We start from the raw sequence: 22,351 nt of genomic DNA, 5'->3' as shown, positions 1-22,351 counted from the left end.
ATTAACATTTCTACCTACACCATCCCACCCACCCACCACCCTTTAATTTTTTTTTTTGGCCATAATTTTTTTTTTTATTAGAAAAACAGAGGACTTAATTGTACATGGATACAAGACTGTGAAGGAGGAAAATGTTTTCCTCCTTAAGAGGAGAAAGATTGTCAGGGCAGAGCACATGGAGACTTTGGTAACTGTCCCTTTTAGAAGTGATCTGCTTCCTGGGGAAGGAGGGAACTCAGAGGAGATGACCTTCTCTTCTCCTGGCTTTGTGACTTCTATGAGATCACAAAGTCAGAGCCTGTGCAGTGATTGGGGTAACCCCTGGGCCACCTGTGGGGGTTTTGTCTTGGCAGTATGCACTAAGTGTCAAAGATCAGTTACCTAACACCTTTCCTTCTGATGCCTCCATATTATCAAAATCAAGAAGCTGAGCAGGGAAGGATGTTATGGAATCTACTGCATTTTTTCTGTTGCTTTATCAAGACTTCTTTTTTCAGCCTGGGGTAGAATTGCTGTTTCCCCTCTGATATTCATTTTAACCTACAGAAGGCATTTATGTGCTTTTCTGAAAAGAAGAAGGTGGATACATTTGGCATTGGACTTTCAAAAATTGCACACAGCTCCTAGATTTAAAGACAAAAATGGTCAGGATCCAAAGGTTCCTGGAAGCTTCCCCAATTGTTTTTTTTGTGTGTTTTTTGGTTGTTGTTGTTGTTGTTTGTTTGTTTGTTTTGCATATTTTTGGTTTGGTTTTGTTTAGTTTGGTTTGGTACCTCACCCCCCAATGTTTTTTTTTGTTTGTTTTTTTGTTTTTTTGTTTTTTTTGCAACAGTGAAAAAAATGCATTTGACATTTTGAGAATCAGAAGGCAAAATAAACTCAACTGAGACCATCTCAAGCACCGAGAGGTTTAACTCTCTCAAGTGTGTCTTTAAACCTACACATGGAGATTCTATGCATTTTACATTATATGTTCAAGAGTTCTTGAAATCCAAGGTATAAAACTGAAAATAATGGCCTTGAGCCTCTTTGTGAAAACAGGAAAGAATTGCTTATATTCTTGGTAGATAATTAACTTCTCTAGTCACAGTTTTGGAAACCACGAGGGTGCAATTTAATCCTCCAGGAGTAGGTTTTCTGAATAAGTCCCTTGTGACCTGCAAAGGTTAGGGACCCCCCATAAAGTGAGTCATTTGCTTCCTTCTTCTTGGCAGCACTACACCCAGGGCTGTTAAAAACTCTTGACTGTTCATTCATTCCCATCAGGAAATGGTTTAGGGCAGAAGTGTCTATTATGGTAAGATGCCAGGTTTCTAGAGCAAGCATAAAGCTACAGGGTGGGACAGTCGGGGCTATGAGTCGTCATGTTTTAATGTGCTTCCCATGTGGATGGTCGAATAAAAAGCTACATATTCAGACATGATTGGCACTGAGTAGCCCTATTCATCATTCGTCAGTCAGTCTAATGTGTGTTATTTGTTCCACATCCAGGGACACCAAACTTAAGCAACTGAGTGAAAGAAATAGATGGAAAAGACAATCTGAGAAGGAAGGAATTTAGTTTTAAAAATACCTTTTAATTTTATTTTATTATTTTTTCTTTTTTTTTTACTTGTTCAGTTCTTTTATTTTTTTTTTTTTATTTTTAAATATTACCTCTTAAAAGGGAAGGCCATGGAATTTCCTTCAAAATTACCAAAATCAACTTGCTATCAAAACTTGGGACAACAAAGAATTCTCTTTTGGAGCTAGTGAAATGAATCTTCTTCTTGAGAGTGGTTTGGATATGCTGTAGACTCTACTAAGTATTTTCTGGAAACATTTCCCAGTAAAAATGACTTCCTCAAACACCTGGCCCACTGGGTAGATAAATCAAATGGGTTTGTAATTTTAGTTATGTTCTGTGAAAACTGAGAACGCTGCTCTTCTGATCAGAGAGATGCTTATTTTCACAAATAAGATACCATGAAGGATATTCTATACTACTGGAACTACTTCTGAAGTTATATTTAGCTCTAGGTCTTTCATTAATTTAATTAACAAAGATTTATTAGCAGCCAAATTGTTCCAGTGTCGGGAGATCAAAATGTGTTACACTTTTTTTCCCAAAGAGGAAAATGATTCTCTTCTCAAAATGTGAATCTCCTGTTTTCAGGTTCTTTTCCTGTTTGCTTTTATTGCAAATGATGCCTAATCCATTTTAGGTATAACTTTTCTTAATCCCTTAAGAAATTCTTTTTGAATGATATTTTAAAGGCAGCGCGATACCATGGTGAACTTTAGTACAAATTGAAAAGTGCAAAATCTGTCACAAAGAGTTACAATGTGATTATGAGCTAAATACTCTTGGAAAGATAGTGATAATACAAAGGATTTGATACATTTATTTAGTCCCTGGGAAGCAGATCTTGTATTTTCTTTGTTCTTTACTATAAAGTTTAGATTGACCATCCAATTCCAATGTAACCAAATTGTAGTATTGATACATAAAATATCATAACTATGAAATAAGAGGAATTTTCCAGAAAAAAAATATTAGTTACAGAAAATTTAAAGCCTTGAGAGTAATTTAAATTATATGCATACAGGTTAAAAATGTTTCTTGAACTATGTTATTAGCACCATGAGCCACCAAATTATGTTGTCTTTCTAATCATGAATAATTCAATCTTAAATATAAGTGATATGGCAGTACTAACAATAATAACAGTTTCTTTAGAATTTCTTTCTATATTCTTTAGATATACCAAGTGTTCTTGTAGAGATATCAGGTATGTTTTTCTACCATTCCTGTCTGAATGTTTCTTCTTTTAAATTAAAATTAACGAAATTCATCTTCATCTTAACATAATAAAATAAACCTCCCTAGACAATCAAGATTCCGTTTTTCTGAGTTACATGACATAGCTCTAGAAATAACCAGTTTTACACCTTGAGGAATTCTCTTTTATAGCCAAAAATGTGGGCAATTATTTCTTTATTTGAATGAAAGATGCATGAATCATATACCTAAAGCAGAGCTCCCCACCTTCTTTTTTTAACCTAAAGTAAATGAAAATATAGAAGTACAGGAACATGTTAACCTGTTCCTTTTCTTAACTAAAGACATTGTTCATTTTTGAGGTGCAGGATCAACCACTATTTCATTTAGTTTGATTTATCCAACATAGGAGCTAATCCAGTTTTTTTGGTTTGTGTTTTGTTTTTTGTTTTTCATTTCAAAGCATGATTCCTAGAAATAAATGTGTTTACATGGTCAAAGCAACCAATCCAAATCCTGCAATGCATTTCTTGAGAGATGTTCAAAAGTCTTCCTGAATTATTATCCCCAGCCTTTGCTTATTATCAGGTAGGCATAGGAAGAAAAAGCTTGTATTTGTGTAGTTAGACACACAGTGTGTCTCTGTGCTCACATACACATGGTGAGGTCAGAGCTTATCTGGGCTCACAGGGCTCATTACCATGCAGGAGCTGAGGCCTGGGGGATCCTCACAGCCTGATATGCTACCGTTTCATTATCAAGCTCTGGGGATTTTGGGAGAGAAAGTTAGTAATATATTTCTGAAGCATATAAAGAAATGGCAGCATTAAGTGAGATAAGCGATTGAAAACAAGTGAGCACATTCACCATTTAATTATCTGTCTTCTATTAAGAAGATAAGGATGAATTTAGCACTAGAACCCTTGAGTGTCACAAAAGCATAACTTTTAACTAATACCTTGAATCATTTTCTAGTAATCCTCTAATCAGATTAACGGAGGACAGTCCTATGCTGCTCCACCCCACTTCTGATGCATTTGCTAAAGAATAGCCAAGTGCCAAAAACCGAGAACAGAAAATGAGAGATTGAACAAGCTAAATCTGACACTTCAGCACAATTAAAAGAGCTGATATCAGTGTGTTCCAAAAGGGTATTACTATAATCCTTTTCATGGTTACTTTTTTCTGTGATTTCAGTAACCTGAATCAACTTTGGTCTGAAAAATATTAAATGGAAAATTCCAGAAATAAACTTCATAAGTTTTAAATACCTTTTATTATATTATTAACTATTGTTAATCTCTTACCATAACTAATTTATAACTAAACTTTATCATAGATTGTATGATAGGAAAAAACATAGTATACATTAGGGTCTAATACTAGTTGAGGTTTCAGGCATCCACTGGGGTCTATGGATAAGTCGGGGCAGGACTCCTGTCTATGGGCTTATAAGAACTAGAAAGTCAGGCAAGGACTTTTGGAGTGCACTTTTTCCTAACGATCCAGAAATTTCTTTGTCAAGTCAGTGATTTAATTTGTGAAGTGTCTTTAGCTTGGTCCATGGCAAAATCTTGTTGAAAGGGAAGATCACATAGTGGTCAGAGAAAGAGGCTTGGGCAGCTGGTCTGGACTATTCCTGCTAGAGCACTGACCAGCTGTATCCCCATGGGCTAGCCTGTAGCCTGTGTAACCTCAGCCTCAGTCCCTTAGGTCTGCATGCCTCATCTGTAAGGTAGAGAAAGCAGCTGTCTGTCACAAAGCTGGAATGAGTTGCCATGTACACACCAGTTCAAACACTGTCTCCTTCAGAGACAGTCAACAAATATTGAACTGTTACTACTTAGAAGAAATAAGGGAGTAGGGGTTGGAGCCAAGGACTGAATAGAAGAAGTACGTATTGAATACCTGGGGTGGACCAAGCATTATGTTGGGTAACTGACACACAGTGTTTTTCATCTTCAAGTGCTTCCTCTCTGAAGGGTACTCTTGTCTACACTGGGCACAGTGGCACACACCTATAATCACAGAGACTCCAGAGGCTGAGGCAAGAGGATCTCAAGTGCTAAGCCAGCTGGACAATTTAGTGAAAACCCTATCTCTAAATAAAAAATAAAAAGAGCTGGGGTATAGCTCAATGGTAGAGCACTCCTGGTTCAATTTTCCCCACATAAAAATAAATAAGTGAAATAAGGGTATTGTGTCAAACTCTAACTAAAAAATAAATATTTTTTTCAAAAGAAATGCACAGCATCTGCAGAAATCCTCTGTTCCATTAGCATAGTAAACCTACTTAAAAAGGAAATATTCCTTACTTCACCATCACTTTTCCTTGAGTAATCTGTACCCATTTCTAAGGATTGGTTCTTCCTTTTCTCAGTGTTTAACTGCCCCAAAACTTATTTCAGAGTTTGAGTAGCCTTCCAAGGTTTAATGATTTTTATGTAGATGATCAACAAGATCATCTCTTCTCCTCTCTCTGCATCTGGGTTTCCTGGAGCAGTAGATAGATAAACAATCAATACAATAAACGACAGAAAATAGAAAAGACATGAGATACAAGATTTTCCACTTTTAGTACANAAAAAAGAAAGAAAGAGATATTGTAACATTAATAATTAGCAAATGAGAGCGTGTGCTGTTTGTGCTGGTAGAAGAAGATAAAGGGGAGACCAAATGTTCACACAAATGACCACTCCCCATTCTGCAAACTGAGATGATAATAACACTAAGGCCAGTCTGGGGCACTGGCTTGTTGATAACAATTCTTTCAGGGAAAAAATGCCTTGTGGAAACATTCGTAGGTGGCTAACTTGAAGGGGGAAATAGTGACATTGAAAAACAATCCTTACATTTTAATTTAAGTGCTTTTTCATATTTGAACTCATACAAGAAAAAAAAATTTTCTCCAAAGTAATACATCTTTTTTTTCAGAGAGAAAAAATGGAATAGAACATCTTGAGGAAGCACAATATGCTGGTCAGCTGCATCTGTGAGGACGGGCAGGAATAGCATGGATAAAAGCAATGAGTGTAGCCCTTTCTGTCTCCAACCTTGAAAGGAGAATTACAATAGGACTAGAGGGATTTTTTTTAAAGCCTTGATGGTTGAAAACAAGCAAGCATCAAGGTTATGTAGTATCTTGATAGTACAATCCTGTATATACAATAGCCCACACAGTCCAAAATAGTCAGCCTTTAACTCTGATGTTTCAAGGTTTTTTTAGTTAGCTTGTATAACCCTATCTTCGTTCAAATATATATTTTATAAAAATAGCTTATCAATTATTTCTTTTTCTACATTTCTTCTGATATTTGAAAGGTCATTCTCCATTTGTAGATTCAACCATATTTCACAGTACATATGAGAATTGTAATGATATTCTGCCAAAAACTGTATTTCAATCTGTGATGTCTATCTGTCTTGGAATTAAGGATAGTCACATTTCTTCTAAGAAAACAAGGAATAAATCAGGCAGATGAGCACAGATTTATTTTGTTCCTATTAAATGTGTGTATTTGTTTTCTTAAGTATAGGCACAAGGCCTCTGTGTCAGGCATGAACAGGCAAGTACAGAGCACCTTCTGGGTTGGCACTGATGGTTGGGGTTCCCAGTAGAGCAAAAGAGTGAGATCCCATCTGGCCCCATGGATCTCACATTGAAGAAGGCAGCCAGAAGCATAACAAATTTAACAGATTATACTAAATGCAACAGTGGAGATTTGCACAGTATTTCTTGTGGCAAAGAGAAAGGGCACCAAATTCTACCTGGGATGACAAGAAGAAGACCCAAGTTAATAGGGAAGGACAGGCACATCCCGTAGAATATGGGTAACAGAAGAAAAGCACTGTAGGCCACCCACTATCTCTGGGAGTAAATTCAGTACCTTTCAGCTTTCCCAGATGCCCATGACACATCAGTTAATAATCACTAGTTTGCTCAAATGGCCCCAGTTCTATTCCTGCCATGAATTTTCACAGGTGATTTTTTTTAATGAAGAAGAAATTTGTGTCTTAGCAAATCATTTTATAAAATCACAACATAGAATGCACATAGCAATGGAAGAATTGTTGAAGACAAAGGAATCTCTGCCCTTTTGTTTTTAATTAGGATGAATGTTTTTATGTAAAAGTGGAATAAGAATAAAATGGAATCAATTTACCAAAAAAATTGAAGCACTTAAGAAGAAACTTAATTGTTGTTGAAAGAATTAGACTCTAATGGCTTAACAAGAACTTAATTAAATTTCAAAGTAAAATAACTACAGTTTAATAATGGTCTTTCTCTTGAAAAACTACAAGGTCTCTTAGAGCTTATCAGGTATTCCTTGGCTTAGAAATGAGTAGTGGTTAGATTGCCTATTGTTTTTCTTACTTTGCTGATGCTGGGATTTTGTGTGTGTGTGTGTGTGTGTGTGTGTGCAGCATTACGTCTATTCTTAGCACTGTGCAAATAGGAATGCATCTTGTATATACCCCTGAATATTTGAGTGGGAAAAGAGAGGGACCTCACTGAAACCTGACAGATCCAAAATCTGTTCTCCTGTAGAAGAACAGGCACACTTGAAAAGAAAATGTTGATTAAGGAAGACAGTCATCATGTGTGTTATGCTCTTATAGAAATGACAACTGGCCAAAGTAATTAATTACTCATTAATAATTACTCATTAATAAAGGACTGGGAGAAGTGTTTAGAAAGGAGAATTCCTTCATGGGATGAATTAGTGGGACCTCTGACCCAAAAGCCAGTGAAAGAAATAATATTTTGCACAAAGTTGAAAACATTTTTCTTATTTCCCCCCCCCAAATAGCCTCGTCACGTGTTCACCATGCTGAAGAAGTACGTCCGTGCCGAGCAGAAAGACAGACAGCACACCCTAAAGCATTTTGAGCATGTGCGCATGGTGGATCCCAAGAAAGCTGCTCAGATCCGGTCCCAGGTAAGCCCTGCTCATGGGAATCATCTGTAGCTCTGACAGTCCGGAGTTCTGGTTTCTTGGGTGTGGCTGTAGAATCTTCAGGTATTCCCTATGGTCTGTGATTCAATGGCAAGAACTCTTTTCAGGCCTGGTAAATTGTAAAAGCTAATCAGGGACGAGTATGTGGTTTGACATCTTGCAAATAATCAGGAATATAAAAATCTTAGGTATCCACTGCCACTGATAACATTTAACATGAACCATTTAAAACTGACCACTAAAATGAAGAAAATGAAAAAAATGAAACTAAAACTGTCCTATTGGCTCAACTCAATCATGGCAGGCAATCATAAACTTCATTGCAACTACAAGGTTTAGATTAAATGTGAGCTTGAATGAAGCCGTGTAATGTTTCATATTCCCTCCTTCCCAAAGACTGAAAGTGGGGATCTATCTCTGGTAGTCTGACATTTTCTGTTTCCTTAAATGGAATAATTTTAAACTATCTATATTTAGCACGAAATATCCAAACACACTGAAATCTTCTCATCTATTAGGAAATTGCAAAGAAATAAATTTAGGAAATCAGAAGCTATTTATGAAGCCTCAGTCTTAGAAATCGGAGTTGGCACAGGTGGTCTTTTTAATTGACTCTTCCAAGCATACAGAATGCTGGTAAATTTAAAGATAAGTCTTCAAACTAAGCTAAAACGTTAGAGAACAAAAAACAACAACAACCAAAAAAATGGGAGAAAAAAAAAGCAAAAATGCCCTTTTAGTTAAATATTCCAGCCACATTGCTTAGTTTTGTTTTGGAAGTTTGTATCTGTCTGCAAGGCTTGATAAAGAAAATAACCATCCCCATCCCAGAGATTGTTCACCTGGTCTTGTCATCCTTCAATGCAGGTTATGACACACCTCCGCGTGATCTATGAGCGCATGAATCAGTCTCTGTCCCTGCTCTACAACGTACCTGCAGTAGCTGAGGAGATTCAGGATGAAGTTGGTAAGTGAGCTGTTCTTCTGATCCCATGCATGTAAACACCTCTTCCCCTGGAGAAGAAGTCAGGGAAGTGAGTTCTTCCATATCAGGAACCAGTGTTTGAGTACATGGAAGTTAAAAGAGCTGATTGCCTTTTACCACGAAGCTCTTAGAGTTCTTTCTCACTTTTGCAACTGCTGTACCACTTCTTAACTCTCCACATGTGTGATATTGGAGGAATATAACTTAACCTATGAGAGACTTGTGTAGCTATCAGCCACTTTTATTGTAGTATACTTGTCAGCAATTATTTTCTAATTTATTCAGTCTTGTAACTATCTCCTAACTAAACTTTGCTGTTTTACAATTAAGGAAAAAAAAAAAAAAACTTCCTTTGTCACCCTAACATTATGAGTGACATAGCAGCCCCATTTTACAAATGAAAACACTCTGACTTACAATCTAAGTAACTTACTTCTCGGGTCCCACGCATCCAAAGTAGCATAGCCAAAACACAAAAACTGTGACATTCTGACCTTGAGGTTATTGTTATATTCAATAAATCACAACTCTCTTTGATGGGACAAAAATACCACAAGTGTTCTTTAAACCACATTGTTGTTTGGACTTAAAAGGTCATGGACTATTAAATTTACTTTGAAATAATGATACTATCAGGAGTTGGAAAAATAATAGAGAAGGTCCATGCATCTGTTACCCAGTTTCCTCAGGGATGGCATCTTACATAACTGTAGTTGGTATGTTATCAAACCCAGGAAGTTAGCACTGTGTGCCCACTGTCTTTTTGTCCCTAGTTTTCCTGATAACACGTTTAGTATTTCACATGAGTAAGTTCTCCCATTTCTGTTTTTTTCTTGGAAAGGGAACAAAGTATATTGCATAACATGATGTTCCAAAAATCTCCAAAATGCCAGTATCTCACAAACACACAAGGGTGATAATTCTGGTGGTAAATCTTTCAAATGTATATGTACTAGAGATTTGGTGCATAGATAACCAGCAAATAGGCAGTATGTTTCTGGCGTATCCTTCTCCAGAAAGAATCTTGTTGCTTGTTAACTGAGTTTGAAAAATAGGTACACATTATCATCTGAAATTAGGACACCCATGTTGCTGTGGATGAATATGTTCACTATGGTAATTTCTACTGTGAAGTCCCTGCTCAAGATCGCAGTTGGCTTGTTTTTTGTATTTTATTCCAATACTATTCTACTTTTTCTTTTCTAACTTACAACTGCCCTGTAAATGTTATTTGTATTACTGTCAAGTATTTGGTACATGTCAGGTCTGTTCAATACTACGTGTTAGTGGATGGATCAAATGCACTTAAGGCTACACGCTTGCAAAAGAGACCTTGTAATGTGTCCTCTAAGTCTCTGTTCAGAAGGGGGAACTTAGCATTGAGCAAGATCTTACAAGCACGAGTCCATGGAGTTTTCAGTCTATCCCTTGAATTGAGAACACAAATTTCCAATTTATTTTTCACTCTGTTAAGTTTCTTTAAGAAATGGATATTGTTTTTTGATAGACTTGTAGGACAGAAATCAGAAAGGAACTTTTAAAATACTATTTATAAAATGTAAGAAATTCCTCTGCAAAGTTTGATAAGGGACAAATAATCAAATAATTCATCACATTCTTAATGAACTGAAGCCAAAATCTTCTAGGTGCATATACTTCTACCTTATGATTGTCTCAAGCCTCTTTTCATGTGTGACTTCAATTGAAGGTGGTGTCAATGATAACAGACTAGAGAGGAATAAGCCATTACAAAGATCTAGAAAGTGGATGACCTTCTCCACTTGCACCTGTAATTATGTGTGGGTCTTTCTAATTAAAATATTAGAACTTGCCATTCGACAACACACTACTGAACAACATGAGCCACCAATGAATCACATTTCCATGGAACAGATGGTGATTCAGATTCTGGAGTGTTGCAGAATGCCCAAGAATAGGGCAACCCAGGAAACTTCAAATCTCAGTGATAGGAAGGATATTTAGATAAGTAGAATCGTGGAGGGTTTTTTCTTCTTTTCTTCAAAGAAAGAAAGAGGCCCTGCTATTAAATAGGATCAAGAATAAATTATTTTTAAAATATTTGTTTCATTCTAAACCTACTGGTCACCAAATCCTGAAAGATAATATTCCCCCTCTCTCTTTTCTCTCCTCTCTCTCTCTCTCCCTCTCTCTCTCTCTCTAATATTTAATTTGGAATCCTATGTGCTTTCATTTGTAATGGCTATTTCCTATAGAAAGAGAAGCTTGCAGTAATGAACTTCCATTAATTAGACCTGTGCACCCTTTGAGCTTCTAATACCAAAGCTAAGAAAGAGAACTCTTTGGGGGAGAATAGCTTTTTTGAGTTGACCTCAGTTGACTCTGTCTTTCTTTATTTGAAGGAATATTTTAAAAGAATGCACTCTCAACTAGGATTTAGATGAAACAAGATTGGGGGGTAACTGTTTGTGCTGAGTGGTATTTGGGAGTTCCTAATCTTACTCTCTACTTTGGGGTATGTTAATTCTCTGTCATACAAATTTTGGTGGGTTTTTGTTTGTTTGTTTGTGTGTTTGCATCCTTTCTAAATAAGATCTTCATTCATAGATTTCTTCTAGTTTACATCTTAAACTGTTACAGTCTCTAATTTCATGCTTTGTCATCAGTCTAGTTGGTGTTTTCTACCATTTCTCTCATAATCAAGCTTTAGATTTAGAGTCAATTCAGTACAAATAAGGAGGATACTAAAAATTTCAGAGCTGCTGGCAAAAGAACATGATATGAGAGTACCTCAATTGCATGCCTTTTGTATAGAAGTTTGTGCTTATAAACAGAGGCAATTAGGATGGTTATTGTAGTCAGTCAAGTAGAGAGACTTAACAGTACTTGAATTAACTAATGGCACCAGGTGCTTTCTGGACAAAGGGGCTTCACTTGTCTAAGGAACTTCCAGGATCTGTTTCTGTAGTGACTAGGTCTATCTTCTTCCTTGAATGATGCTCCCAGTTAGATTTCTTCTTTGGCGAAAATCAAAGGAAGAAAATTCCTATGCCAGAAAGAGAGAAGGCTGTGGTTGGAGGTGGGAATCAAATTTGTGAGAATAAATAAATAAATCATGACTAGAGCACATGGTTAAAATCATGCTCGTGAATTCTGGCCCCAGCCTTTTTTAACCAATTGTGCTTCGCTGAGACATCCCATTCTGCTAATCCTACTTTTCTGATAACTCCAGTAAATCCCAGGTCCATAGTTCTAGCAACAAATAGCCTGTCTACTGAGTCCCAGTGCCACCTTCCTGGCCATCAGAAGCTCACATGCCTTCAAAACTCCAGTCAGTGTGCATAGGAGAGAACTCAATGTGTCCTTCTGCAGATTGACTTGCTTACACCCTCTGTTGTTGTGGGTTCTCCCCATTTGGCCTAACATTATCCACGAAGGCTTTCTCTCTCTCGCCCATGGTTTCTACAACCCCAAGTCCTCTTACCTTCGATTCCTGCAGTTTCACATGAAATCCTTGCTCTACACACCCACTACCTTAGATCAGTTCCTATCCTCATCATTTTCATGGACTCCAGCCGGGCACACTGCCCCTTCTCTGGGCCCCTTCCCATGCAAATTCTTCCTCTTCCACCAGATTCCCTGCTGAAATAGAAATGACTGCTTCACATGAAGCTTCCTTGATTAAAAAGTTGCATCTTTCAAGATTCAACTGAAACGTTTATGCTCCTGTAAACGCTTATGAAATTTGCACAGGAATGAAAGGGAAAATGCTGGCATTTGATGGTAGCCAGATGGTGAACTAGTTAAGTGTCTGGGATATCAGTGGCCCAGGTTCTTGATGAAAGTTCACCATGGAGGACCATCATGTTTAGATTTAGGGAAAGAGTCAGGACTGACAGCCATTCTACACCCCTCTCACAGAGCCAAGCCCGCTGGCACTGGGCTGTGTCCCCTGAAGCAGGGTTTTCTTGTACATCACATAGATGTAACACATGGACAAATGACAACCCTGGGGAATTCAGTGATCATATCCTGTTTGCAGTTGAAGAAGCTGAACCTCAGAGGGGCCACTAACTTGTCCACACAAGTAGTACAGGATGAAAGTGGGACTGAGGCTGGGGTCTCTCAGAATCTCAAATTTACATTCTCTCTGCTACCAGTTGTCGGCTCTAAGGTTGAATTTTCTTCTTTATAACCTCAGTGTCCAAAGCACTGGGTAACCACTTCTATTGCTGTACTGTAATCTATACTGGTTTCTATTTCCACCTGGGAATCCTCCTTTCCGGGAGCTCTTGTGGGCCATCCAAGCCTTGGTCATCTGCCTCAGGATTCAGCGGGGATCCTGGTACTTTGTAGGTGTTAATAATTGTAGCCATAAGCGTGAAGCAAAGCCCCAGGCTGCAAGGTCGGTGCTCCTCCTTCCTTAGCACCCAGCATAAGTCTTGAACAAAACAAATCTCTGCTCAGCCACTCTGTTCTCCAGAGCTGTGGTAATTGATCAAGCCAACAACATGCATGTGGTTGGCAGAAATATCAGAGAATAAAGCAGAGTTCCAACAACACAGTCCTATATTGTACTATGACTCTGTGCTATTTGGTCATCTCCCCAGTTCCCATACCTTATAGCTCAATTATTAATTATGTTGTCTGATTTGACTGCCCTGTGAATTTTCAAACTGCTCTATTTGTTTTTTCATAAAGTGGTTAAACTTTTATTATTTGAATTTTTTGTTAATTTTGTTTGAGTTATTATCTGCAAGTTTCCAGGCTCATTTTTTTACTTGATGTTTTCCTTTTTTAAAAAAAAAAAAGAAATGATTATTTGCATAAAAATTATGAAGCTTTCCTGCTAAGAAAGGCTGTAGGCGCTGTTTATAGAGGGGAGAAATTCCCTCATCTGTTTTAAATAGTTGTTCAGGACTTTATTTTTTCATTCAACAAATGATAAAATCATTATTTTAATGAAAACATGGCCCCCGCTAATGCCCATATTCTGCTTGAATCATCTTTTAACCCTTCAAAAAGGCGGAAAAATACCTTCAGCTCAATCTTTGTGTTGTTTAAAAATGACTGGATTTTTTCACCCTTTGTAATCTTCCTTACATTGATGCAAAATGGGTTCTGTTCTTCTCTTTTTGTTGGCGCTGATGTGGTTTATCAAAGTGCTTCATTTTGCAGCTACCTCAAGGCTAAAAATATTGTAGCTCTCAATTCAGAGACTGCTGTTTTACAGAATGCTATAATGACCAATTTATGAGATAGGCAGTAGGAAGGAAAGGAGAAGGAAGACATAATTGTTTCATACCCTGGTTTTATTTTTTTCTCTTAGCATTCAAAATTAATAAAAACATGAATTATTATAAGCCAGATGCAGAAAGGCTCTCCGGCTAAACAAATCCATAGTTAATGGGGTTGGTATTGAGAGATGTGGCAGGGAATCAAGAAACTCTCTCTAATGAGATACGCTTATTTTTTATTACAGTTTTACTGTGGCCTCTTGATAAAATTTTCTACTCTTCAGGAAAAATGCAGCATGCTGATTTCAAAAACTGTGTCCATTCTCTATCCTTAATAAACCTATCTATTTGGGGGTCTAATGAATCTAAACTAGATTAAGCTTAACATAGAATATTTACAGGACTTCCCAGTCCAAGAAAATAGAACATTTAAATTCTGTTGATAATTGTAAGTATCATAATGTGTAATTGTTAGTCAATAAAGAACCTATCAAGAAGCCAGGCACGGTGGCACACACCTGTAATCCCAGCAGTTTGGGAGGCTGAGGAAAGAAGATTGTAAGTTCAAAACCAGCCTCAGCAATCTAGTGAGACCCTCAGCAACTTAGAGAGACCCTGTCTCAAAATAAGAATGGCTGGAGATGTGGCTGAGTGGTTAAGCGTCCCTGGGTTCAATCCCTAGTAACAACAACAACAAAAAAAAAAAATCAAGAAATGAATTTCTTGAAGTCGTAAAGTAAGAGAGGTATTGACTTAATTCTATTGTTGTTTTGTTTTTTGTTTGATACGAGGGAGGGACCCAGGGGTGCTGCTCTACTATTGAACTGCACACCCAGCCCTTTTTATTTTGAGACAGTCTCACTAAATTGCTGAGGCTGATCTCCAACTGTGATCCTCTTGCTTCAGCCTCCCCACTTGCTGGGATTAAAGGTGTGTGCCACCCCACCTGGCTGATTTATTCTGTTCTCATTCTTTGTTTTTCATAACAGGTGACTTCTAAATGTATGTAGATTTTACAGCTGACTTAGCATTTGGAATACATTTATTTGTATCAAAGCAACCACAGGCATGTTTCCTGATTGGTTTTATTATAGTCTCAGAGCCTTTGTTGTATTTTCCCCAGTATCATTAGCTGAATAGCAGTACCTTGCTCTGAGCAAGCTAGTTACTCCTCCAAGGTAGAACCACTCATTTTATAAATGAAAATGCATGTCAAGTGAATGAACCTACATCTGAAGCATTTCAGTCTTTGAAATGGGGGGATAGGGGGTGGGGTTGTAGCTCAGTGGTAGTAGCACTTAGTTCTCTCTGCCTATTTTAGATACAATATTATGCAAGAGCACTCTTTTTTCTAACTTACAAATTTAAATATGGAATCTATAAATATAGCATATATGTTTAAAAGTTGACAAGCAACATATCAGTTTTCTTAAATAATTTTTATAGTTTTCCATTCTGGCAAAAATACTCTTAAAGAACAAGTCAGTGCTAAAGCTGGAGACATAGCTCAGTGGTAGAGTGCTTAGCTAGCATGAGTAAGGCCTTGGGTTCAATCCTCAGTACCAAAACAAAGAAGAAATAAAGGAAGGAAGAAGGAGACAATCCTTTTTAGCAAAACTTAAAAGGAGTACACTTTCTGGAAAGAAAGAATGTCAAAAAGACTTGTCTTTTAAAAAAGCACTGTCTCTGCCATCTACCATTCTGCTAGACAAATTACTGACTTAATATACATAATTCAGTATAGCATATTGATCTTGTTTATTGTGCTCCAAATGACATTGGCAGTTATTAAATGAATTAAACATCAACAGTGTTTTTCCTCCTCATGCCATTTTGGTGGCTTGCTATGAGTCATTTTGTTCCATCCAAATAAGTGATGACCATTCAGATTCTTTGCCCCTTTATTAACTGGGTTGTTTGCCTTCTTATTGTTGAGCTGCAAGAGTTCTTTATATATTTTAGATACTAAACGCTTATCAAATACAGTTTGCAAATATTTTACCCATTCTGTAGATTATCTTTTCTCTTTCTTAGTGGTATCCTTTTGACATGCAAATTTTTAAAATTTTTATGAAGTTAAGTTGATCAACTCTGTTTTGTTGCTATTGCTTTGGAATTATATAGAAGAAACCATTGCTTGATCTAAGGTCACAGAAATCCATGCCTCTATTTCCTCCTAACACTTGTATAGTTTTAGCTATTCCAGTTAAGCCTTTGATTCATTTGGAGTTAATTTCTGTATATGGTGTGAGGTGTGGGGTCCAGCTTTATTCTTTTTCATCTGGATGTCCGTGTCCCAAAACTATTTGTTGAAAAAGTCTATTCTTTCCCCATTGAATGAAGTTTGCACTTTTGGCCAAATTCATTCATCCACAGGTTTCCTTACTTTCAAATCTATTCTTTGGATCTATGTGCCCATTCTTATTGTATTACCCTGCTATTTTGGTTACTGTAGCTTTGTAGTAAGTTTTGAAATCAGCAAATATGAGTCCGCTACGTTTGCCACCTTCTTTTTCAAGATTACTTTGACAAACAAGGGCATGTGGAACTTCTGTCTGAATTTTAAGGTATATTTTCTCCTCGCGTTGAGGAAAGTTAGGGATTACACTGGATCTGTAAATTAATTTTGGGAATATTGCTATTATAATTATTAATGAAGTGTAAACAGCACTGCAACTACCAGAACAGATATTCACTAGGATATCATTCTACCCTGGGCCCCCCCATTCAGTAGGGTGAATATTTGGAAATAGCAGGAGAATTGACATAGCACACTGTCATCTTTTACTCCAAGTTTTAGTGAGATTCCAGAGAATCTCCTTGTGAACTTCTTTTTAAACTGTGAGGACTGTGGCACCTCAATAGTTTTTGTCTATTTTGTTCCAATCCCTTATGTGTGTGTGTGTGTGTGTGTGAGAGAGAGAGAGAGAGAGAGAGAGAGAGAGAGAGAGAGAGAGAGAGAGACTCTACCAGGTAGACAAAGCCAGAGGCAGGGTCTCCCACACCCACTTCTGCAGATCTTGTGATGATACAGTGCCATTCTAAAGTTATTTTCTCAACTCACCAACTCTTAATGTGTGGCCCTGTAATTTGAAACAAAATCAAATTAGAAACCATAGCAAAAATGACTGGGGAGGGAAGTCAGACCACGGTAGTGGCTGTATCCTGGCATGGAACCCTACAGCAGATGTGTCCTGATTTTTTTGTAGAGTCTTGGGAACAACCAATGATTTTGGATGGTAGCGAGGGCTGGTTATTCTGTTTTTCACAAGCAGCTGCCTTCAAGGTTCATTAAAAAAAGAGAGAGAGAGAGAGAGAAGAGTAGTGATGTTTACCTCCTGAATGTGGAGATGAATCCAAATTGAGATCAATTTTAAAATATGTTTCCACAAAGACTTAACTGGGAATGAGATGAATTTGTTTTCATGTGAAACAGAATTTGGAAGGAATGTTAATTTGCCTCTTGCTGTTAAGCTTAGAAACAGATTTTGCAATGGATTCTCCGAGTAAGCCCCATTATTCTTTGTAACAGTTCTTCTGTCACATACATTATAGGCTGCCTTAGAAAGTAAACCATAGAAGGTGAGGTGTAACATCTCATAAAAATCATAGATCAATATATTTGCCTATTCCAAATTATTATTCCTTGAGACCTGGCCCAAGGAATGTTGACTTGGTATGCATTAAAAAAAAACTATTCATAGAGCCTTTTGGGTTTGGAGCATGAAACAAGTGGTCAGAGGGTCAAAGCTAGGCAGTTGACAGGTGCATTGACCTAAGGCGGTAGATTTTAAATGGCCTATTTAATCTGTTTACCCAAATTATTATTCTTGTACATGTACTCATAAAAGCATGAGTTAAATCTTATTTCTTTGAAACAGCAATTGCAAGCTGCCTGTATTGTCTCGTACTTGTCTCTACTTTTGGTTTGGGTGGCATTTAGATGAATCTGTTTGTCCTGTCCTTGAGAGCAGATAGTGGTATGTCTGTGCCTTTACCTTCTTTATAGCATGGACCTTGTTGTCCTCAGGCCAGTGCAGAGCAGAAACAAGCTCGTCTTCTGGAAGGAAAGAGGGGAAGCTGCAGGTTTCGTACCCTCAGAAGCAATAGTCAGAGCCAACCCGGCCTTGAAAACGGCTAAGTTCTTCTCTTTTAGAATCTGTAACAGTGAAGTGAAGCTCTGAGGCTATAACAAGTGCCTTTTGAAGTTTTGCCAAGTTACAGAGGAACTTCCTGGGGGCATGAGGGGTAGAGAGCGGTAAAAGTAAGGAACGTGACATATTAATATGGTTATACTTATTAGCAATGCTCACTGTTTTTATTTAGGAAACTCTAAAAGCAAACCAAATTTCATATTCTGAGAACTATGGGGTTTTTTTTGGCGGGGGTGAGGTGGGGAGTATTTGCTGTTTGGAATTGTGAATGAGGTAATGTTTTTTAAAGTTCTCCCTTCATTTTATTGATGAGTATTGAGTCTTGAAAAGAATTTAATTTGGTTTCCTCTCAAGTTGTAGTTAGTATCTTTGGCAGGAAAGTTGCCACATATACTTGTTACAGTGTGACATACACTGAAAGAAAAATGCTGGGTATCTACCTGGGCATGAAAACATTAATTATTTGTAATGTAACTTTTTTTTTGGGGGGGGGGGCAGTACTGGGGATTGAACCCAGGGCCTCATCCCCAGTCCCCAATGTGACTTTTCTTAAAGCAGAACTTTTTTTATTCCTAATGACAAATGACATGTAAGTCATTTGTCACTTGTAAGTTTCCAAAGATACTAATTAATAGTTCTACAGAATTTCTATATGAAAACTTTAATTTTAATAGTTATAATAAAGTATTTGAGACAGGAGGATCACAAGTTCAAGGCCAGCCTCAGCAACTAAGTGAGGTCCTAGGCAATTTAGTGAGACCGTGTCTCAAAATAAAATATAAAAAGAGTTAGGAATGTAGCTCAGTGACAGAAGCATCCCTGGATTCAATCCTTAGTACCAAAAAAAAAAAAGGAGAGGTGGTAGGGGGAGAAAGAGAAGAAGAAGAGGAGGAGGAGGAGGAGGTATCAAAAGTATATATACAGTGCCTCCATTGGCTGTAGATTCTAAAATCAGAATGACAAGAAGGTTAGAATGTTCCCTCTTAGGGAAGACATGCAAATGCGTGACATTTTCCACATCTCTCAATTCCATCTCTATAAACCACTAGAGTAGTGAATTCATAGAATAGAGAGTAGAATGGTAGTTGCCAGGGGCTGGGAAGAGGAGGGAATATAGAATTAGTGCCTCATGGTTATGGAATTTTCGTTTCAGAAGAAAGAAGATTTCAGTTGGGAAGATAGATGGTGGGAGGGACTGCATAGCAGTGTCATGTCCATGCCTTTGAGTTGAACACTTAGTGGTTAAAATAGAAGCCAGTGGTGTACCTTGGTGGTAGAGCATGTGTTTAGCATAGGCAAGTCCCTACATTGGGTCCTCAGAACCAAATAGATAAATAAATAAACAATAAAGTTAAAACAGTAAAATTTATATTATGAACATTTTACCATGATACACAATGTGTGTGTATATGTGTGTGTGTGTGTGTGTGTTCATATTATTTGCCATTGTGAATAGCAAGAAGATTGAAAAATTAGTCAAGGATATAAGATCTTCAATAAATATTTATTAAGGACCTCCCATGTTACAGATTCTGTGCTAAGCTCCAGATATGTCACAGCTATAGGGCACAATCTTTCTTAGAGAGCTTAAGGTAGTTTAGAATTTGCTTGGAAAGACTTCAGATAAACAGTTGAAAAAGAGGCTGCCCCATTAGATCAGGGGGTGTTGACTGCTAGATCTGGTGGCAGTAAGTCTGAAGAGGGAATCTTAGTTTTCCACTAGTTCAGCCATCATCATTTCAGAGCTCAGTGAAATGACTAAGGTCAGACATCTGGTTAATAAGACCAGAGATTGAATATGTTCTAGTGTTTCTGTATCTAAAGGTATTTGCTTACTTCTTGTGCCAAGTTAAACAAAACTGGGATTAAGGAACTATACGTATTTAGTTTCTGCATCTTTTCATTGAAAATGTCACGGGTGGAAGAAATGTGCCTCTTTTAGCATTGGTGATGCTGCTCAAACTCAAGACTTAACACCTTGGATATGCAAGTCAAGGTGTTTGAGAAGGACATAAATATCAGTTACTTCTATGTTTTGCAGGATTTTGTATTATATTAATATTCTTTATTGCCAAAACATGATAACAAACATTCCTTCTTCCATGTGATTAGTGAAGGATAAGTAGGTTTTTTTTAGCCAGCTTTTTTGCTGCTGTGACCAAAAAGACCTGAAAAGAACTATTAGAGGAGGAAAAGTTTATTTGGGGGCTCAGGGTTTCAGAGGTCGTCGTCCACAGATGTCTGGCTCCATTCCGTGGGGCTTGGGGTGAGGCAGAACATCAATGGTAGAAGAGTGTGTCAGAGAGAAGCTGCTCAGATCATCACACCAGGAAGCACACAGAGAGACTTCCCTCGCCACAGACAAAATACATGTCCCAAAAGGCATGCTCTCAGTGACCCGCCTCCTACAGCCACACTGTACCTAACTTCAGTTAATCCCTACCAGGGGGTTAATGTACTGATCCAGTTAAGGCTCTCATAACCCAATCATTTCACCTCTGAAGCCTCTTGCCTTGTCTCATGCATGAGTTTTTGGGAACACCTAATATCTAAACCATAAAGACAAGCCAAACATTCTGGGAAGAAATGAGGCAACAACCCTCAGCCATAACTTCATCATTTGCAAGGGATCAGGCATAAAGGGTTTAGCTATGAATGTTTGTGACCTGAATCCATTGGCAGATGGCAGGTTGGTGGCATGATGCTGCCAGTCATTAAGCCATACACACGATGAGGTTGTCTCTCAAGCCAACCCAGGGAATATTCTCATGTTTGTGGACATACAGTTTATTCGCTGCCACTCAATGTATTTAGAAAAGGGAATAGAAGAGAGAGTAAAAATACTTCAGTGAAAGACTTTGTGTATATTTTTCTAAGTTTATATTATTACTCTCATCTTCTTTTTGATCACACACAGACTTTGCCCTTTTTTAACCCCCTCAAATCTCACTTGATTCTGAAAATAACCCTGGACAGGTAAAGCACCTAGTTTTGCCCTTTATTCTTCTTCATGAATCTGATTTCCCAAGTAAGCTAATGTTATATCCATGGCCCTGGATGCATTTATTTATGCTCTCCCATGTGCCTGAAATGTCCATCCCCAGTCTTGACCCATGAGATTTTACTTCATCTTTTCAAAACCCTAACTTTCATGTCACCACCCACTTTACTTGTATTTAGGATTTTTTGGTGCTGGGGATCAGAGCCTCATACATGCTAGGCAAGCACTCTACCACTGAGCTACAACCCCGACTCAACTTCCCCTTTAAAATAATGCAAAATATACAATTCATATATTGCATATGTGAAGTACTACTTTGATACACACGTCAACTAATTGCCACTAGTGGTAAGTTCTTCTAGAGTACAAGTCAAATCTCATGGCATTTGTATCTCCTGGAAAAGGTATCACAAATATTGGTGCCCACGGAATAATTCAGAGGAATGGTTCTTCAAGTGTGGTCCTTGGACCAGCAGCCTCAGCATTATCTAGGAGCTTATTAAAAATACACATCCTCTGGTTCTGCCCCCAGAATGTGAAATCTCAAGGTCCCAAGCATTTAGGATAAAGAATACTAAACCTGTATTTCTTAAAAAAAAATGCCCAAGAATTTCTAAAATCTATTTTGACTGACATCACCTACCCCAATAAATAGAAGAAGTTGTGCCTTTGTTCCTCTATGATCACCTGCCACTTATATTATCTTTTTCTGTAAATGTGTGCTGTGGAATTTTGAATTAATCGACTATCTCAATTCATTTGGGTTTTCACCTTAAATATGTTTTTGGCACATGATTTGTTTTCTAGATTTAAAAATAATAGTGTAGGACTGAGGTTGTGGCTCAGCGGTAGAGCACTCGCCTGGCATGTGCAAGGCCCTGGGTTGGATCCTCAGCACCACATAAAAATAAATAAATAAATAAAGGGAAAAAAAAGAAAGAAATAATAGTGTAGATAAATTGAATTGGCTTATTGGGGAGCCATAGATCTTCACCTATTTTTTTGTGAGTTCATTATCTCTGTGTATACCACAGTCACTTGGAGAGCTTGTTAATACATGGAATATGAATTAAATGTCTCCCAAAGGCCCATGTGTTAAAAGCTAGGTACCCAGACTGTGGTGCTACTGAGAGGTGTTGGAAGCAGTGGGGCTTAGTTGAAGGAAGGTCCCTGGGTGTGTTCCCTTAGAGGGGATATTGGGCCCCTGGCCCTTTCCCTCTTTTCTCTCTCTCTCTCTCTCTCTCTCTCTCTCTCTCTCTCTCTCTCTCTCTCTCTC

At 37.7% G+C, this 22,351-nt stretch overlaps 1 protein-coding gene across 7 annotated transcripts in view; it reads left to right on the top strand.

The window, feature by feature from the left end:
* The window catches only part of LOC107136416 (amyloid beta precursor protein), a 239,009-nt gene that overhangs the window by 172,219 nt on the left and 44,439 nt on the right, over positions 1–22,351 (top strand). For all 7 annotated transcript variants that reach the window (XM_048803538.1, XM_048803537.1, XM_048803536.1 and 4 more), the window contains 2 exons: positions 7,573–7,701; positions 8,587–8,686. In XM_048803538.1, the coding sequence (XP_048659495.1) occupies positions 7,573–7,701; positions 8,587–8,686 (229 nt within the window). The remainder of the gene's footprint in view (positions 1–7,572; positions 7,702–8,586; positions 8,687–22,351) is intronic.

The sequence above is a fragment of the Marmota marmota genome, unplaced genomic scaffold (genome assembly GCF_001458135.2).
Source record: "Marmota marmota marmota unplaced genomic scaffold, marMar, whole genome shotgun sequence".
Lineage (NCBI taxonomy): Eukaryota > Metazoa > Chordata > Mammalia > Rodentia > Sciuridae > Marmota > Marmota marmota.
This window is presented reverse-complemented; position numbering and strand designations above follow the sequence as displayed.